The sequence below is a fragment of the Dromiciops gliroides genome, chromosome 4, assembly GCF_019393635.1.
Source record: "Dromiciops gliroides isolate mDroGli1 chromosome 4, mDroGli1.pri, whole genome shotgun sequence".
Classification (NCBI taxonomy): Eukaryota; Metazoa; Chordata; class Mammalia; order Microbiotheria; family Microbiotheriidae; genus Dromiciops; species Dromiciops gliroides.
The window spans coordinates 487,996,148-488,014,286 of NC_057864.1; the positions used below are offsets into that span (position 1 = coordinate 487,996,148).

General features: G+C 44.5%; 1 protein-coding gene across 1 annotated transcript in view; it reads left to right on the forward strand.

The window, feature by feature from the left end:
* The window catches only part of COL6A3 (collagen type VI alpha 3 chain), a 98,093-nt gene that overhangs the window by 44,960 nt on the left and 34,994 nt on the right, over positions 1 to 18,139 (forward strand). Inside the window, exons 10-23 of the mRNA XM_043964533.1 lie at positions 115 to 726; positions 3,184 to 3,783; positions 4,992 to 5,329; positions 6,529 to 6,607; positions 7,249 to 7,394; positions 10,243 to 10,335; positions 10,988 to 11,041; positions 12,007 to 12,078; positions 12,702 to 12,728; positions 12,836 to 12,880; positions 13,187 to 13,240; positions 13,918 to 13,980; positions 14,738 to 14,803; positions 15,150 to 15,203. Coding sequence (XP_043820468.1) covers positions 115 to 726; positions 3,184 to 3,783; positions 4,992 to 5,329; positions 6,529 to 6,607; positions 7,249 to 7,394; positions 10,243 to 10,335; positions 10,988 to 11,041; positions 12,007 to 12,078; positions 12,702 to 12,728; positions 12,836 to 12,880; positions 13,187 to 13,240; positions 13,918 to 13,980; positions 14,738 to 14,803; positions 15,150 to 15,203 — 2,303 coding nt within the window. The remainder of the gene's footprint in view (positions 1 to 114; positions 727 to 3,183; positions 3,784 to 4,991; positions 5,330 to 6,528; positions 6,608 to 7,248; positions 7,395 to 10,242; positions 10,336 to 10,987; positions 11,042 to 12,006; positions 12,079 to 12,701; positions 12,729 to 12,835; positions 12,881 to 13,186; positions 13,241 to 13,917; positions 13,981 to 14,737; positions 14,804 to 15,149; positions 15,204 to 18,139) is intronic.

The window sequence follows — 18,139 nt, forward strand, 5'->3', positions numbered from 1 at the left end:
CTTATGCCTAGAATCCAAAGGAAAAGAACCCAACATTCAAAGACCCTTGGTGAGCCTCGGTGGCCACACGAGAGAGAAATAACTCATTTTTCTTCTCTTTCCTACTTTCTCCAGTTGCAGAAGATGATGCTGCTGACATAATTTTCCTCATTGACTCCTCCGACAGTGTCAGCCGGGAAGGACTGGTCCACATTCGAGATTTCATTATCAGCATCGTCAGGAAGCTCAATATTGGTCCCAACAGAGTGAGAATTGGTGTGCTACAGTTCAGCAATGATGTCTTCCCAGAGTTCTACCTGAAAACGCACAAATCCCAAGCTGCCGTTTTGGATGCCATCCGACGCCTAAGGTTCCGTGGGGGCTCCCCACTGAATACTGGCAAGGCTTTGGATTTTGTGGCTAAAAACTTTTTCGTGAAGTCGGCGGGAAGCAGAATAGAAGATGGGGTGCCTCAACACCTTGTCCTGTTTCTCGGAGGGAAGTCCCAGGATGATGTGCTGAGGCCAGCCAGGATAATTAGCTCATCAGGCATTGTCAGTGTAGGGGTCGGGGGCCGAAATGTTGATCGAGGTGAGCTGCAGACAATCACCAACAATGACAGGCTCATCTTCACCGTCAGAGACTTTAGGGATCTTCGCAATGTTGAAGCGCAAGTCATAGGTTCATTGGGACCCTCAGGAGTGGTGACTCCCACACCTCCAGGTCCATTTCCTCCTTCAGCCCCAGGTAAGTGCATTATTACTCATGGATACAGATTTTGGTCTTATAGCTTAATGTTTTTAGATGCCCAGGAGTACTGACATTTTGGTAACAATGTTGTCGTTCGCTGTCAGGCGTATTCCCTAGTTCATCTATAAACTCCCTTCCCCAGGGCACTTTTCTCTCCAAAAGCAGAACTAGGAGGAACTCAAGATAATGTTCAGCGAGGACATGTTATTTGGGACACAGTATCATTGGCAACTCTTCATTATTGTTCACTCTGCTGACGTCCAAAGTGAGGATGTGTTAGCAAGACTGCAGGACCTAACTCCACCCTATCTTTGCACATGCAGTCTTTCTCCAACAAGGAAGGACTCCATGCCGAGCAGGGCTTTGCAGCCCCACACTTTCCTACACACTCACTGACTCACTTCTTCATTGGTTCATATAAACACTGAATGCCCTCTCATTCTTTTCAAGTTCCCTCAATCACTGCTGCATATGTAATTCCAGATGATAGTAGCTAGCATTTATATAGTGCTTTAAATAACGAGAAGTCCTTCACATGTATTATCTCATTTGCATCTCCCAACAATCTCAGGGAGTAGATGCCACAATAATCCCCATTCTACAGATGAGAAGACTGAAGATTAGAGACACTGACTTGCTTGGGGTCTCCAAGCTACTAAGTATCTGAGATGGGAAAGTGGAAGGAGTACTGAATTTCAAATCCAAGGAACTGGGTTCAATTCTTCAATGCTATGTCTGTGTGACCTTGGGAAAGTCACTTATCTTTTTTTTTTTTTTGGTTGGAACAAGTGGCCTGTATGGTCTTATCCAGATCTAAACCCATGATCCTATGGCTCCAAAGCCAGCTGGACTGGTGCTGGCCACATTGCTGAATCCCTGTGCTACAGTACTCTTCCATGCACTGAGCAGTCATTTGCCCCACTAGCTTTCAGGAGACCACCCTTACTTTTCACTTTCAGATGAGTCTTGACCTCCCATCATCAAATGTCAGTCCTGAGGCTAACCCTGACACCCTTAAACAGTTTCTGGGAAATAGAAATCAATCAATTAATCAATCCATCAGTCAATAAATAAGTTGTTACTTGTCCTTCATTTTCCAAGAGAACCATGACATTGGGGTGTTGTCATATGACTTCCACTGGATTGGATGTAAGTGAGGCAGGGCTGTGCATGGTCACTAACCTCACTTTCTCTTCCAGAACCGCTTGGGTCCAGTGGTAAGATGTACATCAGGACAATAAATATTTATTTATTAAGCACCATTTACAAGCTAGAGAAGAGTGTATAAAGACAAAAAGGAAAGAGTCTCTTCGCTCAAGGAGTAGTTTGCGTCCTATTAAAGACTAGGACACAGAGCTCCTTCTCCCTTCTCGTGTCCTCATAGCTTCCCCTATGGCTGACAGCCATATGTTTTAGTTTTTCTTCTGGTCTTAGAGGTGTCTCTGAAGGTGACTCGAGATAATAGGAAAGAGGAATAAAAATCGGTGGGAGGAGATACATAGAGAATAGCATCACCCCAATCAGTCGGCCATCTTTGATCTCTGTTGCTTTCAGTTAACTCAGTCAGCATAACGGAGTGGGCAAGATGTTAAATTTAAAGTCAGAATCCCAGCTCTGCACTTTCTATCTGTATGACCTTGGGTAAATCACTTGTCCTCTTCAGGCCTTAATTTTCCTAATTTTAAAATGAGGAGGTTGGACTAGATGATTTTGAAGATACCTTCTGGTTCCAAAGCAATTGCCCAGGTCTTGATCTCTCTTATCCCAATAGGATTCTGGGCGGGGGTGGGGGGAGAATCCTCTTACCTCAGAAATTATTTTCAACTCCTTCTTGTTCCTAGACTTCATTTCCCACATTTTAATTTTAAAATGCTCCAGACACCTTGCCTGGGTTAAGTTTTTACCATATTCTGTTTTATAATTATTCTAATTAAATTGAATACATTTAAATACTTTAATTAAAGATACCAGGGTGTTGAGGATAGAGTTGTTCTTAAACTCAGCAAGACCTGGGTTCAAATCCTGTCTCTGAAACAGAATTGCTATTAGAGTTAGGGTCCTAGACCCTTGGTAAGTAATTTAACCTCTTGATGCCCCCTGTAAGTTGCAGAGTAGGGACTGATCTACATTGTGAGGAGGCAGTGTCTTTTGGGAGTTCCCTATTCCAATGAAATTATAGGTCTAGTCCCCAAACATAACAAAACAAAAACCCAAACAGAAACAAAACACAGCCCCCTTTCCTATGTAATGAATTGCTACTTAATTACTTTAAGGAATTACTACTTAATGCTAGTTTTTTCTTGCGGGGGGGGGGGCATAGTTCCCTTTTAATCCTTCTGATGAGTATGCATTTTCTATAATCTACTTTTGACTCTCAATGAGTTGTTCTATCATTTTTGAGCTTTTTACTGTAGGCACATAAATAGACTCATTTTCTGTTTTTGATTATTTCAGTGGCAAAGAAAGCTGACATTGTCTTCCTGTTGGATGGTTCCATCAACTTCAAGAGAGATAACTTCCGAGAAGTTCTCCATTTTGTCTCAGGGATAGTTGACAGCATTTATGGAGATGGAGACTCCATCCAGGTGGGCTTGGTCCAATACAACTCGGATCCCACTGATGAATTCTTCCTCAAGGACTATGCAACCAAAGAAGAGATCATCGATGCTATCAACAAAGTTGTCTATAAAGGTGGGAGGGAAGCCAATACCTTTGTGGGCCTTGACCACCTCAGGAAGAACCACTTCGTGCCTGAGGCTGGCAGTAGGATTGAGCAGCGGATCCCTCAATTTGCCTTTGTGGTCACTGGAGGGAGCTCAGTGGAAGATACTGAGGAAGCCACCCGGGCACTGTCCCAGAAAGGTGTCAAGGTGTTTGCTGTTGGAGTGAAGAACATCGACTTAAGGGAAGTGTCAAGGATTGCTTCCAACAGTGCCACAGCCTTCAGAGTGGCCGATATCCAGGGGCTGTCCGAACTGAATGAGGAAGTGCTGGACATTCTGCATGGCACAATGAACGAGACGCTATGTCCCGGCATGACAGACATCTCCAGAGGTACCTCTCCTTATGTGCATGCGATATTGGGAAAAGCTCTGCCTTTGGAGTCATCCAGATCTGGGTTGGACGAGCCACTTGGCTTGGGTCTTCCTTTCCTGCTCTGTATAACAGGGGATTGTCCTGGATGCCCCTGAAATCCCTCCCGCCTCTAGACTTAGGATCCTCCAAATTATATCCCTTAGAAAGTGGCAAATGAGTTCATCACCCCCATCTCCAAAGATTCAACAGATTCCTCCCCCAGGTTCCCTGGCCATCCAGCTTGGTTTTCATTTGCTTCATCTTCCGCTGCATTCCTGTTGGTCAGGCACCATGCTGGTACTGGAGCAACTGTCGTTTGACTTCTGTTCTCATTTATTAAGCACCTAATGTGTGCCAGGCACTGTGCTAAGCCACAGGGATGCAAAGTCAAAGAAACCCTGCCCCTGTCCTCAAGAAACCTGCATTTTATTGGAAGAGATAACACACACACAAGTATGCACACACGCACACGTGTATGGGTGCGCGCGCGCACACACACACACACACACACACACAAGTACAAACAAAACAGGTCCAACTTCTCTTGCCCTTCGGGCTCTCTCCCTTTCTCTTAATTTTCTTTTAATTTCCCAGATTATAGAGGTTGTGTGTGTGTGTGTGTGTGTGTGCGCGCGCGCGCGCACACGCATGTGCAAGAATGTGAAGCCTGGTCAAATACTTTATTCAAAACTAGGTTGATTTGTTTCTTCAGGTTCTATTTAACTTAAATATAAGTCAAGGACTCAGGCTCAAATGATACCACTTAGATTATGATGAAATACTGATAGAACCTATTCTCAATGGCCTCATAAAACATCAGGCTTGGTACTCTTGTGACTAGCGCTTGCCATATAGTAATTTTCCCCAGCACAACTTCCCTCCTTCTCCCCACACCCTAAAAAATGGCTAAAGGAGAGGCCTTCCTTATTTCTCTTATTTCATTTATGGTTTGAAGCAGTGGGGCACAGGAGCCAGAGGCTGAGCTCAGGGAACGGGAGACAGGAGTTCAGTGTGCTCTGTTTGCCTCATATTGGCTCTGTGACCCTGGACAAGTCATTTAACTTGCACGTGCCTGGTTGGAAGGACCTCCTTGTATTGGGGTCTTTCCCTACTGAAAGGGTTGCTTTCTGGAGTCTCTAGCCTTCTTGCTGTGAGTTTGCCCAGCTTGACACATTCCTTGTTCCCAGCGTGCCACCTGGACGTGATCCTTGGCTTCGATGGCTCCAGAGACCAGAATGTGTTTGTGTCCCAGAGGGGCCTGGAATCCAAGGTGGACGCCGTCCTGAACCGCATCACGCAGCTCCAGAGGATCAGCTGCACAGGCAGCCAGGAGCCCACCGTGCGTGTGGCAGCCGTGGCCTACACCCCTTCTGGGCCCGTGGTAGGCTTTGACTTCTCCGAGTACCAGTCTGACCTGTTTGAGAAGTTCCAGACCATGCGCAATCAGCACCCTTACCTCCTGAGGGCAGACACCCTGAAAGCCTATCAGGATAAATTCAGGAGCCTCCCGGCAGGCAGTGTAAAGGTAAGAATGGGGCTGGCTTTCTGCACGTTGGGGATGGAAGTGGGAGGCAATGTGGTATAGTGAGGAAGGGCTCGGTTTTGGAGTCACAGGAACCGAGTTCAAATCCTGGGTCTCAGTTTCCTCATGTGGAAAGTGAGGGGGTTGGACTAGAAGATGAGAAGGTCTATAAGACCCCTCCCCACCTTGAAAGCCTCTGATATTTTGAGGAATAGGCAGAAGATTCTTGAAAGGAGGGGCTTTCTGAAAACCCTCGTAATGATCTTTCATTTCGTGATTATGTACATACTTTTTGCTGTTGTTGTTCAGTCATTTTTCAGTCGCGTGTGACACTCTGTGACCCCATTTAGGGTTTTCTCGACAAAGATACTGGAGTGGTTTGCCATTTCCTTCATTTACAGATGAGGAAACTGAGGCAAATGTTACTTGTCTTGGGTCTCACAGCTAGTTAGTGTCAGAGCTTAGATTTGAACTCAGGAAGATGTCTTCCTGACTCCAGGCTTGGCACCACCTCTCTGCCTGTACACACCTTAGAGCCCTTTGTTAGAAATTAATCTCTCAGAGGTACTGTTTCCTACACTTTCAGATCTAGTGCTGGAAGGGGTCTCAGCGGCCATCCAGTGCAAACCTTTCATTTTATAGATGGGGAAACTGAGGGCCCGAGTTTGGACTGACTCATTCATTGCTGGGGGTTAGGGTGAGGGTGAGAGACTAGTTTCTGCAGTTGAATTATCATTATATTCCAATCCTTATGTCCTCCATCTTTTTTTTCTTTCTTTTTCTCTTTTTTGTGGGGCAATGAGGGTTAAGTGACTTGCCCAGAGTCACATAGCTAGTAAGTGTCAAGTGTCTGATGCCGGATTTGAACTCAGGTTCTCCTGAATCCAGGGACAGTGCTTTATCCACTGTGCCACCTAGCTGCCCTGCTCCTCCCTGTCTTCTTTAAAAGCTCACCTTTGATTTAATAAATGAACCTTGCAGTCAAAACACCCAAGCCATGTCTGCTCTCTTGCCATCAGCTTAGAACTAGAATAGATGAGGTTTTTTTGAAAATGGGTGATCAGTTTGTATTATTAGAATGCTCCAGCTCAGGGCTCTGCATGCAATAGGCATGTTTGTAAATTGACCTGAAGATCCCTTCTGTTGAAAATTCTAGTAGTTTCATGTGAGTCTTGACATTGCTCCATTTTCCTTTTTCCAAGGTGGTTATTCATTTTACTGATGGGGTAGATGGTGACCTGGCTGATCTACAAAGAGCATCCGCTGAATTGCAAGAAGAAGGTGAGTACAATGGTTTGCCAAAAGTGGGTTTGCATACTTGGGTGCAAGAAAGCCTGGACTTGGAGACATCATCACAGTTTTCAAATATCCAAAGGGTTGTTTGGCATTGGCATAAAGGCATGGAGGTAGGAGATGGAATGTCACATGTGGGGAACACCTAGCAGGCCCATTCCACTGCAGCTGAGAGTGCATGAAGGGGAAGAGGGCTCAGACATGTTCTGCTTGGCCTCAGAGGGCAAAACTAGGACCAGTGGATGGAAGCTACATGCAAGTAAATGTAGACTTGACCTCAACAAGGAGAGCTCACCAAGACTAGAATAGACTGGAGGTCTTTCACCATAGATTTTCAGAGAGGAGTCAATTTCCTCATCTGAAAGATTAGGGAGATCCCCTGCATGTTGGACCTTTCCTATATGACCTTGTGCCAGTCATTTAACCTCCCAGACCTCAGTTTTCTCATCTGTAAGATGGGAGGGAGGTTGGTTTGGATCTGAGGCCCCTTCAGGTTTTAGAGTTATGATCCCATGAGCCCATCTTATCATTTGTTGCTTGGATAAAAGATGCCAGGAGCTTCTGAGTACCACAAAGCTTCTCCTCACACATTAGCTCTCATGAGCTTCTTTCCCATTTTCTCCCCACAGGTGTGAAGGCCTTGATTTTTGTTGGCCTTGAACGGGTTGCCAACTATGACAATGTGATGCAGCTGGAATTTGGTCGTGGCTTCACCTACAATAGGCCTTTGACAGTTAGCTTGATGGATCTGGACTATGAACTGGCAGAACAACTTGTAAGTTTTGAACATCTTTACTCAATGGATGAATCTGGGGGAATACAGGGTTTGGTTTGTAAGTTTCAGTGATCTGAGCTCACAGAGATGAAAGCATTAGCACAGATGGCTCAGCGGTGGCTTATCTGCTTGGGGCTTGTCTTGGTGCTGTAGCTATTGGTGGATCCCAAAATGCATAGGATGAGAGCCAGAATATAGGGAGGGGGGTCTCCAGAGCTGTGTATGTGGAACTCATAGCCCTTTGTCCCCTTTGATGACTGACCCCATCATTATCGATGGGTGAAAAATAGCTAACCACTGTATAGCAATTTAAGGTTTGCAAGCAACTTACATATAGGATCACATTTGGGCAATACTGAAATGCTGGGAAAACGAGATTGTTGTCTTGGCCTGTTGTCCAAAAACAGTAGCTAGAAGCATCGGAGGCACAATTCTAGAAATAGGTGAAAGTGGTTATGGCAAGATGGTAGCGATGAGATTCTAGGGGGAATGCTATACTTTCAAAGTGGGGAGGCATTGAAGAGACAAGGGCATGACTGTTAACAAAGTTCACTTACTCATGGGGAGCTGTCAGTTATCTCACCTGGAGGCGTTCTTTAAAGAAGAAAAGGGAAACAAGTGGGATAATGGAAAGAATGCCAGGCTTGGAATCCAAGGACCTGGGTTCGTATCTCAGCGCTGCCACTTAGTGAGTGCCTTGGAGCAAGCCCCTTGCCCTCTTCTGGGTCTGAGTTCCCTCACCTGTAAAATGAAAGTCTGGATGGCTTCTGAGGTCCTTCCAAACTCTCTATTTGTGATCTGTAGTGAACACAAATTTTGAAAGAGAAAGGGAAATCAGATTGATTCTTGCTTTAGGAGCCTAAGGGTGGCATGACATCTAAGCCTCCACAAGGATAGTGATGGGCATGGCTTCTAGCACAGAATAGCAGCTAAAGGTGCTGATGTATCTAAGGGTTGGGTGAACATTACCTATTGGTTATGAAATGTGCTTGGTCAAGCCAAACATGGTAGAAAGACTCCTGGGGAGAGAGGTCAGTGAACCTACAGGAAGGACAAATGAATAATAGTTATTGTTATATCAATTAATTTAACAAGATCACTACAGTAATTATCACCATTATAAGTAGTTTATATTGCATCTTGAGGACTTACAAAGCATTTTACAGACAAGTCATGTGAGATTCACAACACTGCGAGTTGGGTGTTAATATTCTTCCCATTTAACAGATGAAGAAACTGAGAGTCTGATGGAGTAAGTGGCTTGTCTGTGGCCACATACATAGTAAATGTCAGATTGGGATATTTTAGAATGGAAGTTTCCTGAGGGGAAGAATGGTTTCCTTTTTGCCTTTGCACCCTCAGCACCTGGGACAGTGCCAGGCACAGAGTAGGAGATTAATCACTTATTGTTGAATTGAATCGTTGAGCATGAAGAGCCCAAGAAGCAAAAATAAGGAGCACAGGAAGCAATGCTCAGCCCAAGAAGTGACGAGTGGAAGGGCGAGGCCCCTTGGAGGTGGCTGGAGGCTGAGAAATGATTTTAGTTTTGGAGGGTGGTGTCTAGATCACCAGTGGGCTCTGTGTGTGTGCACCTCTCTTTCTCCCCACTGACTGCTGAGGGGGTCTCTGAGGATCCCCCACCCCAGGTTTCTAATTTTTACCTGGTTTCTTTGGGCTGCAGAACGACTATGACTTCCAAATAACCTTCATTTCAGTGACACAGGATTTCAGGGTATGAGACCTCTCCCAACTGATGCTGGCTGTCACTCGTGATGACACAGTGGATCCTTTTGAGAGCTGTTGTGGAGAGGGGCTGTGGGGAAGGGAGTGATTATCTCAGGGTGGCCAACTTGGTGCTGAGAATCTCAGCACTTAGCAGGCTGGCCCATTGCATGATGGACGAATAGCCCCTTGGTGGGTCCAGACTGGCCAAGGCTGCAGTCTGCTGACTGAGACTCTGACGATGCAGGTTCACCTCATCACCACCACAAGACAGCCGACGAAGGCATTTATGGGGTTCCAAATCATGTGACATGAAAGAGCCGAGGCATTCACTGCCTAGAAACACCACTGGCAGTTAGTGGTTCATTGGCATGAATATCAGGGAAAAAACAAACGCCTTGATGATGCCACTCCAGTGATTGGCTAAGGGAGAGTTGATATTCCATCAGCTCATGTCCAGATGATGATTATGATGGTGACGAGCAAGGTCACAGACACCCGGGCAATAGAATCTGTAGAAAAGAAAATTTAAAAGTGGAATTAAGCAGGGACTTCCAGTGTGGAACCTCTCTCCCACGGAGCATTTGCTGCCTGAGGGAACCTGCTGAAGCTCAGAAGCATCCTTGAACTTGATCACACAGATCAAAAGAGAAAACAAGGAGACAGTTCATAGCACGTAGAGTTGAGGCACCTTAGGGGTCTTTGAGTTCAACTGTTTTCATTTTATAAATGAGAAAATTGAGGCACAGAATAGGGAGAACTGACTTGCCCAAGGTCACACAGATCGGGGTTAGAACCCTGGACACAAGATCAAAGTTTCATGTTATTTTGTAGCGTTCTGGCTGGTGATGGTGATACACCAGTAGTAAGAGTTACCCCTAAGAATCTCATCTGAGCCTGGACAGCATGAAATTAAGTCATTCACGTTGGCTTGAGAGGCTTCTACACTAGAGGTGCCTCTCCATCTGGCCCAGGTGTATACAGTCAGTTTTTTCTCAAATTCCCCCAGAAAGCCCTGTTCCTTTTAGGAGAAGGGTGGGGTGAGCCCTCAGGGCGGTTTGGTGGATTATTCACGTTCTCTCTCTTGTCACGGGCTGTCTTTCACTGTTCTCTTTTATTTCCCCAGGATAGCATTGCTGAAAGGGCTTGCTGTGGTGTTCCCTGCAAATGTTCTGGGCAAAGAGGAGACCGAGGACCTCTGGGCAGTGTTGGGCCGAAGGTAGCATCTGGGCTTTGGTTCATTTCATAAAACTGAAATCAAATTCCTGGAAAATTGTGTCAGCATATTTGAAGTGGAATTTTTCTTATCGTTTACCATGGGGTTAAGGAGGGGTAAGGGAACTGCGCTCTCATTTCTCAACAGAGGACACTGAAATGTAGCCAAGGTTGAGTTGACTAAAGGTCATGGGTGGAGATGGGATGGGACCACAAATCTCTCCAGTCTGTCTTTTCTTTAATATTCTGATTCTTTTTCCTAACAGCTACAGAAAACATGCATCGGCCCCCCTTATCTAAACACAAACATATTTCCATTGATTGATGTCCTAAGTCTGATCTATTTACTTGTACTATTGATGGGCTCAGGAATAGGAAGGTGAAACTCTGAGACTAGCTCCTGAGCTTCAGGGTTGGCAGGCATACAGGGTCTAGTGAAAGAAGTATTAGTAGCATCAATAAATAGCAGAAAAAACAATTCCAATTTGCTGGATGTCTGGAGAAATGAACACAAGTCTAGGAAATGAATCTGAAGTCAGGTTCACAGAATTAATGATATTCTCTGAAATTCAGGAGAATTGCTGAGGAATTGGAATAGATAGTGGAAGCTCCGATGGAATAGTATTCTATGAGTAAACAAATGGCTTTGTTTCTAGGGTATGCCTGGAGAAGACGGCTATCGAGGGTATCCTGGGGATGAAGGTGGACCAGTAAGTAACATTTTTTTTTGTCTTAAATTTCTTCTTTCCCTCCCTAACACGTTGTGGTCTAGGACTAAGGGGAAAATATACATTTATCCAGCCTAGACCATCTCTTCCTTCTGAAAATGTGTGATTCTTTGTAATCCCTTGTAGTTTTCCTGATTCTAATCTTGGCATTATTGTTCAGACCATGGCAGCTTATATAAGGAAAAATAGAGCAGAGCATTCTGATGTCCTTTATTCCTTTCACTTTTTGTAACAATTCCAAGATAAGACATTCTTCACCAGTGGCTGGGCATAGGACCTTTGTGATATTCTGGAGCCAGTGAAATAAATAGCCTTTCTAAGAGTAGGTTGTCAATTCATTGAGGAGAGAGACGGGTACTTTTCATCCTTGTGTTCCCAATAACTGGTCCAGTGCCTTGTATATAGCACATATGTATCTTAGCGTAGTGCTCGGCACATAGTGTTTAAATGGTTTAAAATCAGCCAATTGGTTCATTGATTGAGTAGGTGCTTAATAAGCAAGTGTTGAATTGAGATGTTTCGGCTGTGAAGATTACTATCAGACTAATCATTGTATGGGGACATGATAACAGTAATAATAGCTGGCTCTCAGGTAGTGTTTTAAGCTTAGCTGTAAAGCATTTTGCATACATACCTCATTTGATGTTACCTGTTTCCCTGAGCCATGCATTCCCATGGAGCAGATTCAATTTTGGATTGCCACTAAATATTTCTCTTGGGTTCAACCCAGAGCTGAGAGCCTATGGTTCATGCTTAGGTCTCAACTAAAAAGAAAAAGATCCTTCATTCCTATGCAAACACTTGGCTAACAAAGGATAGAACATAGACCAGACTTTATTTAATTTGAAAAAAAAAAGAGAATGCAAAAGGCTCCCATCCAACCCCATAAGCAGTCATAAGTAAATGAAGAAAATAGTTTAACTAACACATATCTTTTCTTTTCAAAGGGTGAACGTGGACCTCCTGGTGTGAATGGTACTCAAGGTTTCCAAGGATGCCCAGGCCAGAGGGGAACAAAGGTATGCTGTGGATGAGTGATTGGATCATGTTTGGGTAATATGTGAAAAACAACTGCAGCCCAGAAAAGTGACTTTAGCAGTATATGTGGGAAGGAGAATATTTTTTATAGGGATTTAGAATGAGAAAGATTTCATTTCTTCAAGGAGGAAGCTTCCTCTGAATTAACTAAATGAACTCTTCCCTCTTTGGAGCAGCTGCATTTTAAATATAGTAGCAGAATGACCCAAAAGGAAGAATTTCTCATGGTTGTTAAATACTATAGCCTTGAAGTCAGCATTTTGTTTTTGTTCATCACTCACTTTTATAACAACAACAACAACAACTAGCACATAGATAGGACTTTCAGGTTTGTAGAACATTTTACATGTTTTTTTATTTATGTAGTGCTAATATTGTTATTCTCACTTCATGAACGGGACAACTGAGGCTATAATTTGCCAGCCAGCCAGCCAGCCAATAAGGAGCCCCCAGGCCAATGTTGTCAGACTTGTTGTCTTTTTACTACCCACACAGGGCACCCTCTAGCCAGTGCCTGTCACTGCCCATGGATGACCTATCATTTTACATATGTATAAAATAGCATGTGTGAAAGGACTGCTAATTGTATCTCCTTGATTTTTAGGGGTCCCGTGGATTCCCAGGAGAAAAGGTATACAAGTATTTTTTAAAATATTGTTACTTTTCAATTCTCTTTTAAATTAATGGGCTCATTTACCTATTTATGTGTCTGAATCTTCTTTGTGTTTTCTTTCCTAGGGTGAATTGGGAGAGATAGGCTTGGATGGACTAAATGGAGAAGAAGTAAGAATTTTTTTTTTTTGGTGGGGCAATGGGGGTTAAGTGACTTGCCCAGGGTCACACAGCTAGTAAGTGTCAAGTGTCTGAGCTCGGATTTGAACTCAGGTACTCCCGAATCCAGGGCCGGTGCTTTATCCACTGCGCCACCTAGCTGCCCAGAAGTAAGAATTTAAAAAACTATTTGTATTTTAAAATAAAAAAAAAAACCCTCTTTTTTGAAATTATGTTGATTTCCAAAATCATCGGTCACATTACTTTGATGAGGGTTGTAGAATTCCCTTATGAAATTTTCCAAAACTTGTTTTTTAGGGAGACAAAGGATTGCCAGGTTCTTCTGGAGAGAGAGGCAGTGCCGGCAGACGGGTAGGTCATGTTTTCTCTACTATTGCTAAATTTATAAATACAATAGTTTTTCTTGCAAGGAAAATTTCAATTTTTACTTATAATCAAAGACATATATACCCAGCAGCAGAGCCAGAGGTGTTCTCTGGTTGGACAGGAGAGCTGTTTTCAGGTATCTGAAGAATTTGTCATGTGGAGAAAGGGGTTAGCTTTGTGCTCTTGGTACCCAAGAGCACAACTAGGTTGTGTTGAGTTCCCTAAAAACAAAGGTGCCTGGTTATGCCCCAGAGAGCACAATCAGGCACCTTGGCTGGAATCTGCAAAAAGGCATATTTAGGCTTGATGTCAAGAAGACCTTTCTAATGATTGGAGCTGTCCTAATGTGGAGTGGGCTAACTTCCAGGAACAAGGGGCTCCCCATCACTGGAAGCCTTTTCAGCAAAGGCTGGATGGCTACTTGTTGGGGGGTGTTGGGGAGGCAATTTTTGGTCAGGTACATATTGGACTAGGTGGCATCACTGGTTCCCTCCAATTCTAAGAGTCTGAGATTCTGTTTTCAGGTAAAATGGTATCTTTGGAGTAAGTCACCACTTTTTGAATATCATTGCCATTTCTAAGCTGAGTCCCATCATGCTAAAGGTAGGGAATGACTTTGGAAACATTTATGATCTTTGTTGTTTCTTTGTGTTTTATCTTAGGGAGACAGAGGTGTTAAAGGAGAGAAAGGAGAGAGAGGAGACATGGGAATTCGTGGCGATCCGGTAAAGAGAATTCCCTATTTGATTGCTCAGGGGGAGGGGGAAGGAAACAAAATGTGCCAGACATTGAGCTAAGGACTTTGCAAATATTATCTCATTTGACTATTTGCTCAGTGTCAAATCTCGGGCTGTGAAATATGAGAAAAACTCAGAAGGAAATGGAGACGTTCCCCAATTGAAATGGCAGGCTATGTGTGCCTAAAAAGAGCCCTGCCATCTCTTTCTAGAGAAGTCTGACTTATTCCTCTCTGGCTTGTAGAGGCTGTGCATTTCAGGCAATGGCTTCTTGTTCTCCACCAGTCTCTTTTCTCATGTGGCATTTGAACTCAATAAAGAAATCACCATTCCTGAGCCAGAAGGTTTCCATTTTAGTCCGGCTTACTGCCTCTCATTATGTTGGCCCTGGACTGGGACACAGAACTGCAAGGATTTTGTAGTAGCTTGTAACATCTTCCTTCTCAGGAGAAAATCCCTGCTGTCCCCAGTCTGTGAATGACCTGGAGAGTCTGTTGCCATGGGACTGCTGGCCAACCCCAGAATAAGTCCAGTGCCATGGTTTGGATGGACCATTGTGGGTTGGGATGATTTGAAAATTACCTTCTCTCTCCAAGGAGTCACATCTGGCCACTCTGCTAAATTCCCACCCCTGTTGGGTCATTCAGCAACAATCTAGCATTGGTCATGCGGTCCAGCGATTCATTAACTGGGTTAATTCTAGTATTGCTATATCAGATTTTCATGTTGTGGTTGTTGTTTTTAGGGTGAAATAGGACGGGACAGTCAACAACGAGGACCCAAAGGAGAAAAGGGAGAAATCGGCCCAGTGGTAAGCTGTTATATGGCCAAAGAAAGAAAAACTGAGAAGCTAAATTGGGGCAGAAGTAGGAAGCAGTGCTTTCCTTGGACTAATGAAGGCCAGTCCTGAGCCACAATGACACCGGGGCCAATGTTGTTAAAAGACAACCCTTCTGTGTGCTAAGTGTGAGACTCTCATCTTAATGAGCAAATCTTGGAGAAATATGTGTGTGGACATACCTGTGAAGGGGGAGTATGAATCCACAGTGTGGTGTACATATTTGTGCACACAGATCCATTTCATATAGTTTTCTAGGGAGCTCAGTTTCTTTCTTCATGCCCGTGAGATTCTCATTTCTGTCTCTTCTTTGTCCTAGGGAGTCCCTGGACTTGATGGGACCTCAGGTGGTCCTGGAGGAATTGGGAAGGATGTGAGTATATCTCATTTCTTTGCCTGGTGTTGGACATGCTCATTGGTGGACAGATGGTTCAAAGCCACTGGACACCTCTCAGTTCTTGGCAGGAAGTGAATTCCTGGAGCTCCAATTCACCGTAGACACTTTCCTTCCTCTACTGTTGTTCAAATTCGCAAGGGATGCTTGTCTCATGAACTCTTTGCAACCTACTCAATGTGAGAGGTAGGGTGTTGTAGTGGGTCTTAGAGTCAGGAAGACCTCAATATTCAACTCCTATCTCTGACATGTACTTGCTTTGTGTGACCCTGAGTAAATCCTTTAAATTCTCAGTGCCTGAGGCAGTTCTTTGAGACTCTAAGTGCTGGAAATCACTAAAAGAATTTAGAATTCAGGGAACTCCCCAAAACAGGGACAGTGTTTGGCAGCACACATGGAAGAGCAGTATTAGTGAATCATGTGATACTTGGTCTTTTTAGAGTCTAGAAAATAAGGATGTAGGAGACAGCCTACCTATGGAAGGTCATTGTCCAGCAGAGAGTGAATGGTGGACTGACTGGAGATGTAAGAAGCATTGCAGTGTCTAAAATTGCTCTGAGTATACATGAAGGCTGGTTCCAAAACAGAATGGCAAGGAGAGGAAGGTTTGGCCAGATCTTTTTGTTTTTTTTAATTTTAAATTTTAAAAAAGTTTTTTGGTGAGGCAATTGGGGTTAAGTGACTTGCCCAGGGTCACACAGCTAGTAAGTGTTAAGTGTCTGAGGCCAGATTTGAACTGAAGTCCTCCTGAATCCAGGGCTGGTTCCCTATCCACTGTACCACCTAGCTGGCCCGGTTTGGCCAGATCTTAATGGCCAGTATCTTATAGTGTCTGAAGTCAGACTGTGCAGAGTGAATTGCTGGAGGGGAGGAAATTTATGTGAGAGCTGCATTCTACCTACAATTGAACATCACACCAGGGTTACTCATTTCTTATCTCTGAACTCATAAATAGGCAAATAACTATGAAAATGATATTTTAGAAGCCCGCAGGGGAGGCTCATTAATTTTAAACGATGTCATTTGGAGTGACAATCAAAGGAAAGAGAGGTCATTTTTGGAGACGGCCACAATAAGCAATTGTCATTGACATGATGAAAAAACACAGTGAATGAATGAAGCCAAACATAGCTCCCATGGAAGGGGCTTAAAAATGTCACTGGCCCATAATTCATTGGAGGTCAATGAGTGTTTTGGAAATGACTTGTATAAGGAAGCCAGGACAACGCACTTTGTGCTCGTAGGGGGGGATGGGGACACACACACACTTGTCCTGCTGTTGAGTGTAGCAAGGAGAACGTCCTTCTTCTCTTTCCGAGTCTTTCCTTCCACCCTCAAGAGGTCTAAACAAAAGACCAGGCTAGGGCAGTGGTGAAAGATTATCACTGGCCATCTGCAGCCCAGTGGAATATTTGGATTCCACAGCAGAAAAAACTTCCTGACAATTTGAGATTCCCAAGGAGACTGCAGGACTTAGTCAGGAATGTTACTGTGAAGATTTCCTTTAGAGTATGAGTAGAACTAGTTCCCTTCCAACTTGCACCTTTTGTGAAAACCATAACTGGGGTTGAGTCACCAGAGCTTTGTAGCAGGGCATTGGAACTTAGAGGGCAAAATGATTCCAAAGGACTGTGCAATTTAAATATTTGCTACATATGTATTTTGGCAGCACTTTCCCTGACAGTTATGTAGGAACTAATTAGAACTAATTAGGTTACCTCTGAGCTCTGCTTTGTCCTGTTCCTCCCAGAAGCAGCCTCACATTATCCCAGGGACTCTGCCTCCCCCTCTCATCCCTCCCTTCACCAGGGGGATGCAGGCTTGCTCCTCCCATGGTCTATTTGAGGGCACATTTTATGCTACATGACTTGGACATAAAAATTGCTGGATTTAGCCCTGACCCACAACCACTCACACTGCCCCTAGGGAGCCATGCACAACTGAGGCAGGTAGGCTGGTGAAGTGGGATCCTGTGCAGAGGATACCTGAAAATATAAAGGGGGCAATGAGGATGTCCAAAGACTGGATGCCATCCAGTCAGATATTATGGCATAATGGACAGATGGAGGACTGGACTTGGCATCAGGAAGACCTGGATTCCAATCCCACCTCAGATTCTTGTTGACTCTGTGACCTTGGGCAAATTACTTCTCTTTTCTCAGACTCAGTTTCTTCATCTACAAAATGGGGTTAACAACAGCACCACCCTTACTGAGTTGTTGTAACAATCACATGGACGTTAAGCACTTGGCAGACCTTAAAGGGTTAATGAGAATGTGAGCTATTATGACTGACTATAGCTGCTTATACTTCCTTAGAAGGGCAGAGGGTCTGCATGACCCACATCTTGGGCATTTGTGTTTGCTCCTCCTTTTCCCACAGGGGGGAAGCACTCTGCCTAGAGATTACTGGGCATGGAAAGCTTGGAGAATCCCTGTCCCAGACCTGCTTTCTCTCTCTCGATGTGTCTGTGGGACCTGGGCATGGTGGCAGAGGCTTATTGCTACAGCTGTTTTCCAAATACCCGTCTTGGTGGGTCCCCTGTGCAAAGGGCTTCCGCTCCTTGGGGCGGGGTCTTGCAAGCAGCCCCAGACTGAAGTTTGGCCAAAGCATGATGAACGAGACTCTCAAAGCCTCCTTTTCCTCTCTCCCTTTGCTGCGCAGGTGTTATCTTTGGCTCAGAGGCTTGGGATAGTGGGGACGCCTGTTTGAAATCGGGCTTACATCACACTTTCTCCGCACTGTGAAAGAGTCGGAGTGGCGGAGAGGGAGAGTGTGGGCAAGGGGGAGCGATCATGGCCACAGGCTTCGCTTTGGAAACGAGGGGGAGAAAAAGCTGAGGCCGCGGGATTGTTTACTTTGGCAGCTTTGGGAGCCCCCTAAAGACTTTAATTGGCAGCAGTTCGAAGGAGACG